The 19,968-nt window shown below is 32.0% G+C and overlaps 2 protein-coding genes across 2 annotated transcripts in view; both read left to right on the top strand.

Moving 5' to 3' along the window:
• The window catches only part of LOC132701041 (uncharacterized), a 180,091-nt gene that overhangs the window by 85,630 nt on the left and 74,493 nt on the right, over positions 1–19,968 (top strand). The gene's annotated exons all lie outside the window — the stretch shown is intronic.
• LOC132701033 (cilia- and flagella-associated protein 99-like) lies at positions 9,413–11,217 on the top strand. Its single transcript, XM_060668665.1, has one exon. The coding sequence runs from the start codon at positions 9,550–9,552 to the stop codon at positions 11,110–11,112; it is 1,563 nt and encodes a 520-aa protein (XP_060524648.1). The 5' UTR covers positions 9,413–9,549; the 3' UTR covers positions 11,113–11,217.

The following is a 19,968-nucleotide window of genomic DNA, read 5'->3' as shown; positions in this document are numbered from 1 at the left end:
ATCCAAATAAGTTTATTTTGGTCTCATCGGGGAATATTACTGAATTCCAGAAGCTCAAATATTTATCGATGTGCTCTCTAGCGAATGCCAATCTCACGCGTCTATTTTTTCGTCTAATGAAAGGCTTATTTCTGGCAGTTCGACCATGTAAATTATTTTTTCGCCGAATTCGTCTAATTGTTTCGGGGTTACACCTCGACACACATCTTTGGAGCACTTTTTTTTGGATAATTGGATACATCTTTTGCAATCCATCATTCCTCACGTTCATTGACGATCTTATTTGGAGCTAGCCTTGACTTACTCTCAACCTTATTTTGGTTACAGTAACGCTCAGTGACATGCTGAACAGTTGACGGACATTTATCTACCACTTTGGTTATGTCTCTTTGGCAGTATCCATTTCTGTGATGACTAATAATTAAATTTCTCTGAGAAATTGTAGTCCGACGACCCATTTTTTAAAAAATTCGTTTACGAAAACGTGTTTCAAAATGTCAAACTAAACAAAAAACAATTGCAGCAATAAATAAAAGCCTCCTTGGTAAATTTGAAACTGATAATTTTGGACCCCGGTTATTATTTTTGCAACATTTAAGCTGCGACGTTAATATTGCATATAATTTAATTAACTCTTTATTGTTAACTAAGTAAGGCATATTTAAGACAAAAAGTAATTCACCCTGTGTTAGAAGGCTCTTTACTAACTTAATTTAAATAAGTTTTTTGGCAAATAAATAGACATTCGGACCAGTTAGTTTTTGTTATAGCGACTGGTTCTTTTAGGATGTGAGTCACTGTATGTGGCTAAAGTTCAAATGCAAACAAAATTCGTTAAAATCTAGAAAAATCAAAGCAAATTTTTATTTTTATATCTCACATAAATCTGATTTGTATGGTACGAATTAATTCATTATTGGTAGATACCGAACTCCTTTTGCGGGATCAATTAATGGATCTCCATGTGCTCTCGATATTTGGTTTTCGTTAACATAAATCCTGTGCAGTTCCAAGCCGACCTCTAGGGATCGATTTTACCCACTTGGGGAATCTTTATTGTAAAGCCAGCCAAACAGTTCCGGATGTACTTGTGAATTCTGTTGACCGACTCAAAACTTCGAATTTCGGAGAGACCACGTGACAATCTAGAAAAGAGAGAATAAGTTAGATAATAAAATGTGAAATATTTTCTAGACCTGGAATATACGTGCAGAATTTCAAACTTGGATGTACCGTTTAAATAAGAACGCAAGGCAAAAATTCGAAGTCCTCAATTAAAACGATTCAACGCTAATGGAAACAACAAACATTTAATCATTAACAATATACCGATTACTTTAAAAAAAACCTCCGACATCGATACAAGTAACTTCTTTGAAGTATGTTTTATCTTATAGTCTGAGACGCGGGCTCAGCACTGAACCAATAAAAGAAATGCATTGGATGGAAGTTTAAATTGGTTTTCTAACCATTATTTGAATTTAAGAAGAACAAAAGCGTTTGGGAGAAAATAAATCGCTCTTTTAATCTATTAAAAGCTTTAAAATCGGTGCTTAAGACGATTTGCTTCCTGCAATATATTACGGTTCGTTGGGAAGGAAAGGATTATTACGGATACATTTTCGGGTAAAGTCAGTGGTGAGATTAAAGCAAATTGGAATTTGGTGGGAATTGAGGAAACTGTGAAACATTAATTTGGCCAAAAAAAACTATATAAAATAAGAATGAATGCAAAAAGTGTTTAGAAAGAACTGAATACAGAAACCTTAAGCATGGTTTTATACATTTCAAAACAAAATTATTTTGTCCATCTCTCATAGAGAGTTGCTTGCTTAAAGGAAATTTTCCAATTTCTAAAACTACTATAAAACAATTGAAAAATATTGACACGTCTTTAAAGTTTATATAAGTCTATACAGGCTTACTCACGGTGAGTGTCCTATTAGACGTATATAGAGAATGACTTACGGTAAAAACCTGGAATGGTGGTTACTTATGTAAGCGTATATGGGCTACTTATGTAAAATATTTTTGGCCATGCGGTGTTGCCAGATATACTCGTAACGTTTATCAACTATCGTTTTTTAAACACACGGTATATTATTACATTTTTTGATTCTGCGAAACATTCTGGAACTTTTTTATGTAGCATGTATCATACTTATCTTAAACATTTTCGGAGACAAAAATACTTTTTAAGAAAAAAATAAAATAATAATTTTTTTCGCAATACGTACAGCTAAACACTTGAATTTTTGACTGCGGTTCCCTAATAAGTTACTTTATCATAATATAGTAGGAAAATTCACTTATCGATTACAGGGCGTTCATGAGATAAAGTCCAATTGGCAAGATACAAAAAATCCATGTTACGTGGAAATTTCAAATGGGACAACCCATATTTTATATTGTCACATAAATGAGCAATTAATTTTTCATCTAAAAGTACCACAGTATGGTACATCTATTTTCACTGGTTTTCGAGTTAAAAACAAAAAACCAATATATTGCAATTACAGCGAATTAAAGTAATCAGTATCAGACTCTATCCGACGTTTTTCGTAAACAAATTTGTCTTTGACATAAATTTGCCCAATATTCAGCTATTAGCATGTTCAAATCAGTAATTGTTACAGTGAGACTGGAAAGAAATACATATGCTAACAAAAATGTAATATTCATAGAAACTGCTATACACAAAACTAATATTAAAGACTAATAAACGGTCTTAAATTGTTTTTAATTATATACAACTGATATTATGTTTTGCTCTAAGGAATCCATGGATTGACTTCATAATATTGGGAACTGTTGCCTTTTTGAATTTCGTTTGTATCAAGTTGTTGAAAAGCTTGTCTGACACGCCATTCCAAATCTATTATTGTTCAAACTGGAGTTTTATACACTCTTTCTTTATTAGCTCCCTAAAGGTTTTTAACTCACTCTATTTGTGCAATGAGCCGGAGCTCCATCAAGTTGGTACCAACATCTGCGATATAACGCTGATGGCATATGATCATAAAATGTCGAGATATTTTTCCTCGTTCAATTTCTCGTTGTACAAAAATCTATTTTATTATCCATCATTCAACAAAACACTTTGAAACTAAATGTATTTTGAAATATCTTTTCTTGTACAGAATTTTGGATTTTTGTGATTACCAAAAATGATTATTCCTTCTGTTAAAAATACCCTCCCGTGAAAATTTGTACTCGTTGGTCCAAATAATTCTTTTCAAAAAATATCAAACTGTTTGCATTCTAATCAGTATCGTTTCACAAAATTTTATGCCTAGTGGTGCACCACAGGGAGAACGAATGAATAAGATATGCCTAACTATCTTTAGCATCCGGAATGGACCCATGTGCAAATGCTTGAAAATATGCTAAAACATTGTTTTCATATTCTTCTGAATTTGTAACAGGCTCTGGAAGTTCCCTTCTTAGGTTCCGAAAATTTGCTTCAATTCTTTTAAACTTTTCCTCATGCATTGGTCGCAATTGCGGATATTGTCATCAAATCTTGAAGCAATTATTTGACACTCACCATTAATGTAAAACAAATTCAAATGAACTGCCTTTGCGTAGTTATGTGAAATCTTGCTTCCTCAAATAAAAAGAAAAAAAGAAATCCGAATTCATCTACACATGTCAGGTATTTTTTTAAGGGCAACGTCACCATGGCTGACCAGAGCTTGCTGCCCAGATGAAATTTGGTTATTTTAATTCGCTTCAATTGCAATATTCCGGTTCTTTGCTTGTAACTGGAAAACCAGTGAAAATAGATATTACCAAGTGTTTAGATGTACGGCTTGCAAACGAAAATATTATTTTATATGGTGTTGTTTGTTGCCAAGTTTCTTAAAAAGTATGTAAATGTTCAACTTGACCCGTATCTAGTACATGTTACATAAAAAAGTTTCAGAATGTTTTGTAGTATCTAAAAATGTAATAATATATACGGTGTCCATTTAAAAAACGAAAGATGAGATAGGTGATGAGTAAATCTATCAACACCGAATGGCCAAAATTATTTTACATAGGTAGCTCATATTTACTCACATAAGTAACGAACATTTCAGGTTTTTACCGAAAGTCATTCTCCATATACGTCTAATAGGACACTCACCGGGAATATTCCTGTATATATATATATATATATATATATATATATATATATATATATATATATATATATATATATATATATATATATGCATCTAACTCGAAGGTACCTAATTAAATGATGGGCCTAAAAATATTGACTCTAGCTTTGATAAGAAAGGTTTCTGTTTCCTTATAAAATCTGAAAGGGATAAAAGTCCTGGTGCTGGCAAAGTGCCAGTTTAAGCATTAAGGTTGAGAAGACGCTTTTATTCTGCCAAACATTTTACTGTTTGAATTTACGTGACACTTTGGTCGGTCTTATTATTAATATTGTAGATCGAATGATATACAATGAGGCAGATGAAAACGGTAGCTTGAAAAGAATTTTAAAATATGTCATGAATTTTAAACCGGCAGAGTTTTCGTTGCAGTTAACGATGACTATTGAAAACGGAAGGTGACTCTTGTTACGCAGAATGAATTTTGATTGCTCAATTACCAGCGTCCTTCTGGAAAGAAAACTTGACGTGAGTTTCTATTTTCTGGTCAATGTATTCTAAATGAGAGGTTGTGTACGATTTATTTTTATCTCATCTTGGATGGGAATACTTTTCTCGTCAGGTCGGGTCTTGAATAATGTATGAGACGTTATTAAATTTGATAAAATTTAAGTCGATGTACAAGGGGTTGTATCCCGAGTTCTGCACATTACTCGACACCGAATATTGTGGCCAATGTTAAAGTTTCGCTTTTACGATGTATCCTATAATGACTACTTTTAAAAATTATGTTTGTATCATACATCTTATCCGAAAAGAGCAACCAGTATCAATATTAGGAACTTTAAACGCTTTTTAAAAAAAATATTTTAATTGCTATTATTATTACTATCACGTTGAAGAAAAAAAAAGGAAGTAGCTAAGAATTATCCAATTAAATAGGCTATTCAAATAATTCAAGCTTGATTTAAAACCTTTAAAGCTTATATTTCGCTGACCAATTCTAATAAACCCTAAATAGCTTTACTAATTCGTTATTTCAGCCACAAATTCTAAAAATCGTTCTATAAGTCTACAGACCTTAGTGTATTTGAAAATTTTTCATTTCGAGCCATGTAAGTTTTTGTATTAAATATAAGCTTTGTAGTCGTTGCCCTCACATTTTGGTAAAGTTTTTACTCCGAAGCCCGAGAAGAATTTAAAGTGAGTACCTGAAACTTCGAAACTTTTCGGGGTTTTTGTCACTTAGTGAAATACATCTGGCGAGATCGCGGAAAATTTTAGTAAGTAGCGCTTATTGCGTTACACGACTCGATCTCTGTTAAGTGGAAAGAAAACAACTACGTGGTATAAGTGTATCTATATTTAATGGAATCTCGAGTTATTGCGGGACCATCTATCTTTTAAAACTCAGTTTCACTGTGGCAAGATGTTCACAAGAAGAAATTGAACCGTTTTAAAGTAATTTAAACTTTTAAACGTAGCTCATTAAGGTGTCTCTTCTTAAACTAAAATTTTAAATTCCATCAGGGATTAAAACGTAATTTAATTTGGAATATTACGGGGGATATGACTTTTGTTTTGTTGGTAAAAAAATGAGCATCATGCTAATTCAAATTGAAACCAGCGAGACTTTGCACCCAATAGAAAAAATAGCGCTTAACAAAAAAAAAAATCAAATATCATTTAAATGTTAAACGTTAAAAAAATCACAATTAAAAATAATAATAGATAATCGGATTACTAAATTTCGTATCATTTAAACGAAATCGGTTCTCGCATTGTTGTCTCTTTTTAACTGTGTACGTTAGGAAGAGAGAAAGATGTGTTATTGGATATGTCATATAAACAACGGATTAAACACAACTTTAAAACGTAATGTTGTTTATTTAACTTTTACAATTGACCATTAAGTAGTTTATTAATTATTAAGAAAAATACTGTAATTGGAAGAAAAATCATTCAAGGATAGGGCTTTTAAGAGGATTAAATTTTTAAGATCGTAGAAGCAAGAAAAAGCAGATCCTAATCCTTAATTTTGTTTTGTTTCTACTGATGAGACATCGATATTTGAAAGTCGTACAGTTGGTGTTGGCAAGATATTAATATAAAAACTGTAAAAAACCACCAAAGTTCATGTGAACGGTAAGTAAAATTTCTGTGGAAAACTTAAATTATAAATGTCACTTTACTTACTGACCAGTCCACTAGATTTTAATGGTAGCTTATAGCACGTAGTATTTAAATTGTGTGATATATTGCATAACATAGCCAAATCCGAAGATACAGTAACATTTTGGAGAGAATTTATAATTCACAAAAAAACACTGTACAAAGGATCTTCCTCGAAACCTCGTGTTTTTACATAAAGTAAAGCTTACTTTGTGAATAATGTGTTGCCAATCTTGACTTTGGTGTGATAAGTTTTGTCTTGTCTGTCATAACTTTAAATCTAACGTATCCACAATGTGCCGTGTATTTGAAGTATGGGCTTCATCCTGGAATATCCTAGCTAAAAATTTAGCAATTGAATATAATTAAACAAGCCATAATTTATAGGCTGTTTAATGGATCAAAATGAGAGTTTTTGTGTATATTTTAACTTTCAGTAACTTCTAATAATATATTAATATCATTAAAATTCATCAAAAAACTCACATTCCAATTAAAAAAAATTGAACAAAATGTAATTAGAGAAGAATATGTGGTTTTACTAACTTTTCTTGTCTTTGTAATTTTTTTTCATAATTTGAGACTCTTAGACCATTGTACATTATTGCAAAATAACTGTGCAGAATAGCATTTCATTTACCAAGGTTCAAAATTATAGTGGCATATGGGTGAGTTATATATTTTGTAATTATTGAAGCTTTTCGCAGACGAAATTCACTATTTTGACGGCAGATAACGTAATTTCTGGGATGCAGTTTTATTTGTTTATCGAATTTCGAAAATACCCGCACAATGGGTCGTGAGACCGCATGAAGCCAACCAATGTTTCATCAACGGTCGGTAGAAATTGGTGTCGCTATTTGCCCGAGTTTATTGAGAAGGTTGATGGATTTGGCCATTGTCTAATGAACAGATACATCTGATTCGGTTTACTGCTTTATTCTAAACTGGCAAATCGGCGAAAGTTAACGTAGAGTCGTTAATCATCAAATACTAATTCGGCAACTTCAGCTGGAAGCAATTACCTAGATTACGTTTAGTAGTAGCGGTTAACAAGAAGAAATTATATGTGCTGGCGATATATTCGATTATTTGTCGGTTTCGGGACTTATTTCGTATTCTGGGTAGCTCACAGAGGATGATCGATTATTTAATAATATTTTTTTTAAATAATTTTCACCTCCTACCTTTTTAAAAATTTAAATTAATTTCAGTAATTTTAAATTAATTTGAACCCTCGAAGAAATGATATTTGTTTCGTACATACACACCCGTATATTTTTTATTTTCCAATTATATGTAAGAAATTAAATCAAGTTTCTTCCAGCTTCGCTATACTTATCTCTTTGAAATCAAACTTAATTTTGATTATTTTCCAGTAACATGAAAAATAAAAGAGAACTTAAGAACATTTCATTGTGCAATATACTTTTACAGGCGGTTCACGAAAGGGTTCAGATATTTCACCCTAGCAATACAATTTAGATGAAGGGTACGAGGTTTCTTAATGGTTAGTTTTAAATAAAAAATATGATATGTAGTTGATACTGATTAATGTTTTGGGTGGAATGAATAAATATTTTTGCAATAATGTGTTTATTACATTGATCCATATACCTACTGTATCAGTGTTCGACAAACAATATTAAACGGAATTTTCAATCAAATGCGGATTAACAATATTCAGTGAAAATAATTTAAACAGATCATTTTACCGTAGCTAATTAAGCTTTATATTTCCAAATTTTGAGCAAGAGTTTTTACACTATTGGACATATAATTGTTAAACTGACGTAATTTGATGGATAGGGTGCGGTAATGCCGATTCAATTTTCGTTTGGCATTAATGAGATTATTGAAGTGATATTAATTTTAACATTCTGTTCGATTAACCATTAATCAGCCTGTTTTGAATATTCATTAAAAGTTTCATCAAACGGAAATCTATGTTGAGATATTTTGTTGACATATTTCTGATATGTATGAATAAGTAAAAATAATGACCAAATTACTATGTCAATAAATCTCTTCACTTAGAGGTTTTATTTTCTAATAGATTTTCAAAGTGTTGTGTTGAATTATCCCAAAAACAGATTTGAAATGAAAAAAAATCTATTATCTTGTTCTTCTGAGTTTCCGGTAATAAGTGCTTGTAGCTTATGACGTACGTATAAATACAACACTTACGTTAGTTTTTGATTATATCAACATATTCTAAAAGCATATCAACCTTTTACTACAATAAAACACTTTCAACAAAAAATTCCAATCGTTGAATCTCAGAAGAAACTATCCATTGAATTTTATTTTTTTAAAATACTAATCTGTTTTTGTCGAGAGTTTCTTCTGCATTTTTAATCTTACCGACTTGACAATTAATATTGAATAGATCCAAAGCCACCAAAGTAATATTTTGTTTTAAGAAAAATGTATTTACTTCTCTGGTTTTTTCCTTCTTGTAAACTTATTTTTTAACGGATTTTGAAAATTTTGATGTCAAAATGTTGAAAGAGAGTACTGACTTTTAAAAGTTTCTGTTCTAACTAGGGTACTCTTTGGAAAACCTAGGTTATCCTTTAATTTAATAGTTCATTTCATTAAATGCTATTTGCCATTAGATCAGTAAAGAAAAGTTTCATTTATAATTTTTCCCATGGTTAGGTGACCCGGTAAATAGTATTTATGATGGTCACAGCCTCCTAGACACAATTTTCAAAAATTAAGTAAAAATTGAAAAAAAAAGGAGGAAAACCGTCCTGCAGAATGACCTCCTCTCCTTACTTCCGCTCAAACCGGAAGTAAATGAGAAAGTTCAAAACTAAGCTGCCTGCTTATTTTGTAGGAAAAAAACGCACTCACTCAGGTCGGCTTGGATGCGACAGTAGCCTTTTCTCTTGAGGATTTGTGACAAAGAATAAAAGTGACTACTATCGAATCAGAGAAACCACAACGTGTTGTTGTAATTAAAATATCCTCCTCTATCAACAACATAATTTTACTATTGACAAAAAATTTTAGAAAATTACTTCGAAAATATAACAAAAAAATTAATTACCAAAATCCAACAATGCGTGCGCTTAAAAATGTCAATGTCAAAATGTATGTTTTTAAATTTTGAAAAATGTATCCTCGGATAAGTTTATTAGAAAAGCTATGCGACTTACATATTCTCTACAAAGATTCGACTTTGACCATCAGAAATTTTGCATTAGAACAAATAGATTTAAAAAAATTGCATCTAAACGAAAATGAAATCCAGTGTTTCTTGGAAATGGCGAAGCATTCAACTCTGCTAGAGAATTTGGCCAGCGATTTCCTGAAGAAACGTCTATTGAATCGGGATCATTTGGATGTTCTCTTGGTGGCAATGTATGTGCTTTTATTTGTTTTGAATCGAAGCAATTACAAGCTTACTTTTCAAAGCCTTTTACGCGCGAGAATTCCATTTATGATCGATCTATTAGAAGAATTTTGTAGTACGGAATACCACTTTTTGATTTGTCAAACAGCCTGTAAGTGGTTTGAAGACGATTACGTTCTGGAGAAAATTCTGGCCCCTCTTATTGATAATAAAAACATCATTGATGCGTTTTTAAATAAATATAAGCGCGTTGCTGAAACAGTTCGGAAGAAACCACTGACTATACCGGACGAATTCGTAGGTTTAACAATGCACACTAGAAAGCCGCCTCCACCTCCATCCAACACACCCACATACCACGATAGATTTAAAGCCGCAAAACCTCCAAAATCAACGTGGATTAGAAACACTACGACAGAGACAAAAATTCAAAGATCTGCTGAAATTAACAAGTTTAGGGCTAATAGGTTGTTGAAAGAAGCTCAGAAAATGCCGCAGAGATTAATAAGGCCCCGTAGTTCGAAGCTGAAGAAACAGGAAATCATTTACTCAATACCTTTGAAGAGAAAACCCATTCTGATTCCTCAGGATGTAAAAGTTCCATACAATACAGCAGTGACTTTAAGGGAGGCTTCTAGATTATTAAAAGAAAAAGAACGAGAATTTAAAACTCTTGAAAACCTATTAAAAGGCGGATGTGACAATCAAATGTTGGAAAAAATCGATGAAGAATTTAGACAGGAGGAATATCAGCGAACCATCGATGCAATAGAACGGAATCATTTGAAAGGCCTCCTATCACACGAATCTGCGGTTTTGGCCAGGAAAAATTTTGTCTTGCGCAACAAAGAAAAATACAAGCTCTTCCAACAAGAAAAGGAGCAAAATATGGAGGCCTTAAACAAATGGAAGGAAGAGGAAAGAATCAAAATCGAAAAGCTCGTTCGAAAATCGCAACACATAAAAAATTGTGCCCGAGAGAGTGAGAAAAAGATATTAGAAAAGAAACAAATTCAGGTTAGGCTGCAGCAGTGCGAAACAAAAGTATTGCTCGATAAAGCCTATGCCGAAAAAATGAAAGAGCTTGAGAATAAAATGCAACTAATTCGAGAAATAAAGGCGTTGCAACAAGTTCGCCGGTGTATAAAACAATTTGACCCCACCGAGTGCGTGAGTTTAGGATTATTATGCGAAATGTCGATTGCCGAATTGCGAGAGAGGTTGGCAATAACAAGGTTGAACGTAAAACGCGAAGTCGAAGAGAAAAGGAAAGAAATTTTGCAAAGAAAAGAAGACAAACGCAGAAAACTGGAGGATATTGAAAATTTTATCCTTCGGTCTAAAGCCACGTCAAAAGCAACGCCTATTGCTAAAACCATTTTATCTTATAAACCCTCTTCCGAAATTGACAATCTGAAAAGAGAATTAGAAGAAAAGCGTAAATATCGGGAATATTTATTAGCCAAAGAATGACTGATACACATGATTGTTTATTTAGTCGTTAACTTATTAGTAATAATTTTCGCATTATATGCTTATATAACCGACGGGTGGAAGAGAATGTAAAATAAATGTCCAACACAGTTTCGTTTTCTCCGCTAGGTTCAGAGCAGTTTTACAATATAAATTTATTTATTCAGCATTAAAATTTAAATAAACATGTAAAACCCTTTCGAAATCTTGCGCTATAGCATTACCGATTAAAGCAGATTACTTTATTTATACAATAATTGCCAAGACGTTGGCTAATTTGCAGTTTGAATGGATCTTTCTTGATAATTGGTAATTTTACTTGTATTACCTAATTTTTATGTAAGTATAACTATGAGTTAATACCAAATTAATTATTCTGCTTATAATTGTTGTTAATGCAAATTGTTTTCGAGCAAAACACACAATCATAAAGTGTTTATAAATGCGATAGAAATAAAAAAAAAAACTTATTTAAAAAATAAATATATAAAACTGGCCACACAATCAGTGATAACAATGATCGATCAGGCGAAAAACCCCCACATGTTTAAAGTTAGTTATCTTTTCAGTTTTATTTCGAAATAATTTCTGTCTGCGATTTGAAATAATAACCAAGTTTTGTTTGTTCCTTTAGTTTTAGAGGTCGCTAAATTAAATCAGTGAAGTTATTGCTTTCCTTCCTTATACCCGCCGGGTTTGCGTAATTCGGGAAGTATTTGCAAAAATCATTATTGACGAAATTGTGAAACTTCCTTACCAAAACAAGCGTGACGTTATGCGTGATGATAGAACAGTACGTGATTCTTTCACACCTTTGTGGGCAACTTTCTAGTCCACATTGCGACAGTAATTCTATCGATTTTATTTGTGCATTGTAATTAATTTAAATAATTGTATTATTCTAAATTCACATCTCTCAATAATTATAAATATAAACTTTTAACATATGTATTATAAATTGTTTATACAGTGCAGATATTGTAATCCTTTCACTTCCTTATTATCCTACAGTGTTTGCATTGATAATGTCAAGCTTTTAGAAGACAGCATATATTCGAAGAATAAATTCCTCTATTGATTTACCCTGCCAAAGAAAATTTCTCGCTTTGTTCCACATTTACTGCTCAAGTACAACTTTTGTAAAATAACTAACTAGTTTTGATGGAGATATTAAACCAGGTATGTTACTAAAGCTTATGTTAACGATAACCGGAGTATTCTTATACTGTATTTAATATTATTTAGATGTGCACAAAAAATTAACGATATGGACAAACTGATATGTTTTCCTAAATTCAATCAATTGATTTTATAAAAAAAACCCTTTGCCATAATTATATTGTTTATAGTAATTTAATGGCACAGTTACGCTACCTTTTAGCATTTTATATTTTTCGCCGATAATATTCTACTTGGTATTGCAGTACGATGACATACAAGGCCGCAAAAAGTAAAAATTGTTGCATTATTGATGGCAAGTTGGAGAACTCCCCTGTAAGGTACTTTAAATTCGGCTCACTGTACCTTCCGCAAGCTGTAGATCTTGTAAGTATAGTTCTTCTGGATTTCTCCAGTCTGGTATTGACTCTGTCTTGCTTATATTTCACCAAAAATGCAGCTCACTTCTGCAGGTCGCTGTCTGGAGAAATCCAGACCTACGGGTAGTTCGTACACAATGAATTGCAAATATTTTCCAACGGTATTGTAAATTGATGTGATATTGTATAGTGTGCTGCATTGATTTCGCCACAAAGGAATATTTTCTTACATTTCCAATAAAAAATAGCACTGCCAATAAGTAATTACTGCTACTAAATATTTCAATTTTACTATTACACTTGATGAAACAAAAATCTTAAAATTTGGTCGAGACTAGCGTTTTATATTTAAGATGTATTTAAATGTTTGATACTTTACCTCCAATAATGTGCAGCATAAAGAAAGTGAAAATAAAGTCTTTCGACCTATCTTAATGACATCCAGCAATATTTTTTAAAATATAGGAACTATTCACAACATTTCATATTTTTTCTCCACTTTGTATTTTGTAGCAAGCTTAATGCAACACTGCAAATTGTATTTCCTCAAACGCGTCATAAACATCTGGCATCCCTTCCCATTTTAAATAATCTGCGCTAGTTAATCCCGGGATGGAGTTGAACTAAAATCGATAACAAATTTTTCCTATCCGGGGGAAATTTATATCGGGAAATTCCGATTCATATTATCGTATTTCAATATGCCGAAATTTATTTTCGGGATTGATTCGGTTTAGGAATCGGAACTGCAGGAAGACATAAATCATGTCGAAAAAAAAATGATGGGGCATCCGATTGGCACTGAAATATTAAATTACGACCAGTCTGTGTTTCGAGTGTTAAGCCGGTGTATATTTCAACTGATGTTTGGTTTAAAAACTTTACGTTTTCAAGAAACCATGTTAGTCAATTTTTGTTTGGGTGAGATAACAAAGTTACAATCGTATTATCCTCGGGTTCATTTGCGACAAATAATAAATTAAATTATTTTGTAATCAAAATTTCGTTTGGGTTCGTCATTTTCTGTCGGAACGTCTAACTAAGTTTGTAAACTTGGGAATATTATTTACTGTAATCAGTAGTCTATTGAATCTCGTTAAATTAGCTTGATTGACTAATTCGCATTCCTAAAGCTTACGGATCGAAATAGCGGTGTTCCTGGTAGTCGTGTCAGACTGAAAAGAGATAAATTCGCTCATCAATTTGTGTCCCCAATTACATTGATCGGATTTTGCTTCAGGTCTTTGCTTAAGCAATCTCGTGTTTACTTGTTTTGGAAGTAGAATACATATTTTATAATTTATTTATTATTTGATAATCTTATCAAACCATTATCACCATTAACAACCAAGTACCATGGGGATTATATAATTCTGCATGGTTGGAAAAATAGAACAAGCAAAGCGATAGCTTAAGGTTATAATATACCAAGAGAGGTATATTTAAAATAAGAGAGTTGTTGGTTGTCCACTAAAATACAAACATCCAGAATTTTCTCTTTTAGATTTGTCTTTTTAGATTTGAACAACGCTAGCGTTAATAGCATTAGTTATTATTTGAATAAACCTCCAACGCATGTATTCAGACCATAACGAGGTGGTTGAAATTGCGGCTGCTTCCAACAAGCGAAAATTTAATTAGGGCTGCCTGCCTATCCATGCCGAATGAAAATAATGTTTTCAAGGCTACAGCCCGAAGGGAAAACCTCTGTAAACATAACTTTCCGTACGTGTAGTAATTTTGGAAAAGCGCCAACGGCCAACGTTGGATGTATAGGTTTCCATTTTCTTTGCGAGCATTTTCATTTTATAGATAAATGTTATTCTTAATCGGAAAAAACGTTTAAGTATTTTATTGATGTTAACTCTGAATCATAATAATTGTTCTATTAGAAAGTTAAAAACTGTTTAATGTATTTATGTTAATTTATGAAATCCTTTATATCTACAAAATAGGTAATTTCATCCAATTTTCGACTTATTTGTACTAAAATTCCGAAATTATGCAATCTGTGAAAGTCAAAAACCGATTTGAAAAAGCAGCAATATATTAAAATTGCACGAAAAATAATTCAGTATTAATTGCTTTTAACGCAAATGTCTTGTTTTCATATACCAGAAAAGAACTTTGCTCCACTAGTAGGATCATGATAATATGATAAAATAATGATAAAAACAACCATTTTTCTGCATAGCCCTGCAAAAGTTTCAAACAAGCCTAGCCAAGAAAATTATTTTAAAATTTTTCTAGGTCTAGATTTTTTTATCAACATAGTGATAAGGAAGTAGTCTTTCTCGGGGCCAGTCCTGCAAAATATTCAAAAATGTCAAGGCAAAAATTAATTATCACAATTTATGAAACACGAGAGCACTTGGTAAAATCATTAGCCGGAACGATCATTAGTCATAATTATATTCCACTCTATTCTATTCTCTAGTGAAATCAAATTGAAAATAGTGAATTGAGATTTGGTTTTGACTAAATTTCAATTCCATTTCATTAATACATTTCAGTTCGAGCCAAGTTTTATAATGATAGAGGAATCAATGAGTTATCTTTTGAAACTTGTAATTAGGAAATGTGGATAGCGCAATATATATGCGGATTAAAATTAGGCAATTGCGTTAACTGATTTGTTGGTTTTGTTTGTCTCCTGCGTGAGTTTTCCGCCTACAATTGATTCATTAAATCTTTAAGTTAAAGAACTCGAATTACATGTAAGTAAGGGATTCTGAACCTTTAAACGAGATTCGAAATTTTTAGACAAATAATGAATGTGAGCGTTCCATCAAAAAATACATTTCATCACAAACTTCCAATAGCAATGAGGCCGAAAGCAATCCTAAACTTGCTACTGTGGTCCTTCCTCACATTTAAAACATCGCTGACCACATATCAAAAATTCTAAAGAAATATAACGCCAAACCCAGATTTACCACTTGTCCAAACATCTCTCAACATCTTCGATCCGTCAAAGACAAAATTCCATTTGATATGCCATTATACCATTCCATGCATATGAGGCAAAGAATACATTGGAGAGACAGGCTTAAAAACATGAGAGAGACTTAATACTAAGACAAATAAACTCATCAGCAATTTCTGAAGACCATCACGAAACCGCACATAAAATTTTAGTCGATAAAACTAATATTCTTGCATGTAATCAATTCTTCTACCAACGAAAGTCTCCTAACAATCCTAACAATCTTAACTGCGACTCAGGTCTTTGTCAGCAAAATGCAAGCCAGTTTCAATCAAGCTCTGAAGAAACCAACAGGATGACTGGCGAAACGTTAGCAAGTTCGACTCAGCGACGCAGGAGGAATCCAGAAGCTTTGCAAAAATAAATAATGAATGCCTACAGCGCCATTGTTCGGTAGATAGGTTACAATATTTTCGTGTCTAAATTTTAATGATATGAATTCCTAAAATGGAAAGATTTATTTTTTATTCCATGTCAAAGATTTGGATTGTATGGGAATTACACTTAAAACTGATTAGAAATGTTGATCTTTTTGCAATCAATTAGGTAGAAGTAATCTGATAGGCGTTTGTAAATCAAGGGTTTTTGCATTTCCACTTCATTAACAAAGAACGAATTTAAAATCTCTTTTTGGGCATCACGTCATTTGAAAAAAACAATTATTTTACTCAGTCGATTCAGGCTTGAACCGTTTCGAAATATTGAAATCTACCGAAGCGTGTACTTTTTCGTGTCTATCTCTTTGGTGTTTATTTGAAAGAAAAACACCATTTTCAAAAATTTGCAGCTCGTAGAGGTTCCAATTTTCATTACGATGTAGCATAGCGCGCTATTGGTCATCATGCAGACGCTGAAATGCAAGTGTTTTTGTTCCGACAATTTCTCATGCTGGTAATAGATCTATACTTTTGTGGCGCAATCTTTTTCATATTGATTAACGCATCTAAAACTTGGAGAAAGAATAAACATTTCTGATGTGAAGTATTCTTGGAATTACTTATTGAACATTTTCAGTTTGACTTTACTTTTTGACGAAAAAAATTTACAGAACAGAATTTAGTTTAGATGTTATTAAACACGCAATTAATTCAGATTAATGCCAAGCTCTCCACATCGCAAACATTTGATATGTGAGAGTAGATATATATTGCCTAAAGCATCTTTTTTGCGAAGGATAGGTATAAAATTTCTTTCAGGAGTGCCACATATCAAGAAATACTGCCAGCAATGTCAATCACGAAAAGGCCAGAATACTTGAATATTTTAAAGTTTAATAATGTGTAATTTAAAGGGCATAAATTCCGCTTGCGGAGTTTAAAAACGAATTAAAAACTCCACAGAATGAATGAAACTTTCCTGCAAATTTCTAACTAGAAATTTCAATTTTAATATCGTCCGTTGCATCTGGTATTCATATTGCCTAACTCGCGTTTGTTTCTAGTTTCGGCACAAAGAGAATGTTCTTTAGAGGAAACGAGAATATTTATATAGAGAAAATTGAACCTAAAACTGCTTATGGCAAAAGGCTACCTACCCCATTTGTGAAAAATTTTCCGCGCAGTAAAGAACAGCTTTTGTATAAAAATTTTACGCTTCCAGAAAAACAAAACAGATTTACGGAGAAACTGCAATTATTCAGCTCATTTCAACTTGAGCTAAAGACATTTGTGAGTGATGTTTGCTTTGGATTGTATTTAGACGGCCCTGGCGGAGTGAAAATATTCATTTCCAATTGAGATGCTTTTAAAGATGGGTACAGTTTTATTAAAAAATCAAACCAAACTGCCTTAAGTTTTCATTCATTGTGGAAACATAACGATGAGATTTAAATCGATATATCATTATATTACGTATACAATAAATTAAATTTAACTTACTTACTTCAGTTAGTACTAGTTACTTCATTCTAACGGATTCTTTTCAATATACCAATTGATTAAATTTGTCAATGTATAAGTAAAGAATTGCAATAGAAAGAAGAAAATTCTTGATGCCTGATGAAATGATGCCTTGGGATAAATTTGCTTGCACAAAATATAAAAGTTATCTTGATTCAGGATCTGTAATTTCTGTAGTTGTAAAAGCGAGTAAGGCCTTAAAACTAACTAACTAACTAACTAAAAATGCTGGTTGCAGTATCTGTTAGAACAATGGAAATATACTAGGAATAGTTTCTGAGCACTACAGCACTTTACATTCAGACCTGTACATTATTTTCGTGATTTTGTTACATTTTCATAATACTGCATAATAAAACAGTGGTGTAGTGTACTGGTTCTATTGGAGATTTGATATTCATAGTTCGGTTGTAATTGTTTTTCAAACATGCAATTTGTTAAGAACATTTTGTCACACACAATAGAATATTATCTAGAGACTTTATTTGTTCATTCATTTTCTTTGCCTGTATCCTCCAATTACAAATGCAAGTACACCTAAATTTCCATAAGCCACTTTCGGCAACAGTGATAATACAACAGCAATCAAATATGACGACGTAATGTTACTATGCCGCAGAACTAGGAAATTAATATTTCACGTAAACTTTAAACAATGAGTATAATAATAAGCAAGGCGTACTCGACTGTAGCATTCACGTCTTCATCTCGCGGTTAGCTCTGATATTATCGTTATGTAACCTTTTTGGTTGCATGCGACAACGGCAATGGAAGTTTTAGAAAGGCTGTTCGATTCCCATAATAAACTACAACAGAAATGTAACATAATGGTTTTGAGGCTATTAATTGCTTGTACGATAAATTTTCTTTTGTGTGAAATAAAGTACACCGTGTGCCAAATCAAACGATCCACTTTACGATCTGAAAACCCATAGGAGATACGAAAAAAAGTTTCGTACGAAAGTTTCTGAGACTCCCCTGAAGATTGAAAATATTATAATTATGTTGATACAGGGTGTCCCAAAAGGATCTTTAAATATGAATTCTGAAGTTTTATTAGTAAGTTGAAGTGTGCAGTATAGAGTCGATTTTTTTTCATAATTTCCACGTATTAATGGACACCCTGTATTGTTACCTTTAAGTTTTATTCGATGTGGGCAGCTTTAAATTCAATAGGATTTTATACGGGTGTTATCTCAAACCTCGAATATCTCAAAAAGTAAGTAAAAGTTAAATATAAGATAAATTACAAACTTAATTTATTTTTTGTCCTAGAATTGATATCTGAATAAAAATGTAAGGTATTCCATTTGAAAAACTTGAGATTCTGTTAATTGAATTCGCCACCTATTTGGGACACCCTGTATAAGTTGAGGAGCATCTGTCAAACTGAGTAGTGTTAGTCTGTGATTAAATTTGCAAAGTAACGTCACAACACGATTTTATATGGGGCAATCAGCATATGAAAAAAAGGACATAACCTCAATTTCTGCCTAAATACTGCAAAATTCGAATAGGAATTTTTGAAAAAAAAAGTCACCTTTATTTTAATCAACGATTCAAAAAATGTCGAAATATAAAAGGTGTTAAGTTTAAAATAACATTTTAAATTTTCAGGCGAGTCTAAGAAACTTTTGTAAGAATTTTTTGTTCGAATTTCCTATAAGTTTTCAGATCATATAGTAGATCATTTTATTTAGCACAAGGTGTACATTTTCGTAGGAGTCATGACCAACGTCGGCGGTAAATTTGAAACATTGGATCTGAAGACTTGCAAAGTGGGGTAGATGAAAAAATATCTTATATATATATATATATATATATATATATATATATATATATATATATATATATATATATATATATATATATCTTTTTCGAAAGAACAGCTTGGAATGATATTTTAGAGCTGTATGGGGAACGAAAATAAAAAGGTTTTTTTTTTAAATAAAATGGTGTTTTTAGTTTAAAGTGTTTTTAAAATAAATGCGTATTGCGAAATAATCAATTAAACAGCAAATATCATTTCCTTTTACTTTATATATTGTAATGTATTGTAATTTAATGAGGTTCTTTTTCCTATAATTTGATTTGTTTTAATTGGCTCAGTGGCGGTTTCACAAATTAAAAAAATATTTGTCTTCGCTAATTTACACATAACCTTTTTTTGCTGAGAATATATAAAGTACGTTCTGAGATGCGACGCAGAGCTGTATTTTCTTCACACGCTGTGTATAATTATTTTTCATTTCCAGACGTCATATTCATTAGCCACTTGAGACTTTTCTGGCACTTTTGTCACACTTGTGAAAGCCATTCATCGCCTAATATACTATTAAAAGTGAAATGACCTGCATTTTTGAAAGATTAAAATAATTTAAAAGTGTTTCATACCTCAGCGCTGCCAAGAACATGTACCTTGTCAAAGTAATTG

This window comes from Cylas formicarius, unplaced genomic scaffold, assembly GCF_029955315.1.
Source record: "Cylas formicarius isolate icCylForm1 unplaced genomic scaffold, icCylForm1.1 PGA_scaffold_4__25_contigs__length_36172078, whole genome shotgun sequence".
NCBI classification, from domain to species: Eukaryota; Metazoa; Arthropoda; class Insecta; order Coleoptera; family Brentidae; genus Cylas; species Cylas formicarius.
Note: the sequence above shows the minus strand (reverse complement) of the source record. Positions and strands in the feature narration are given on the sequence as shown.

Excerpts from the sequence above, each read along its gene's own strand:
- LOC132701033 (XM_060668665.1), top strand. The coding sequence starts at position 9,550 with ATGGCGAAGCATTCAACTCTGCTAGAGAATTTGGCCAGCGATTTCCTG.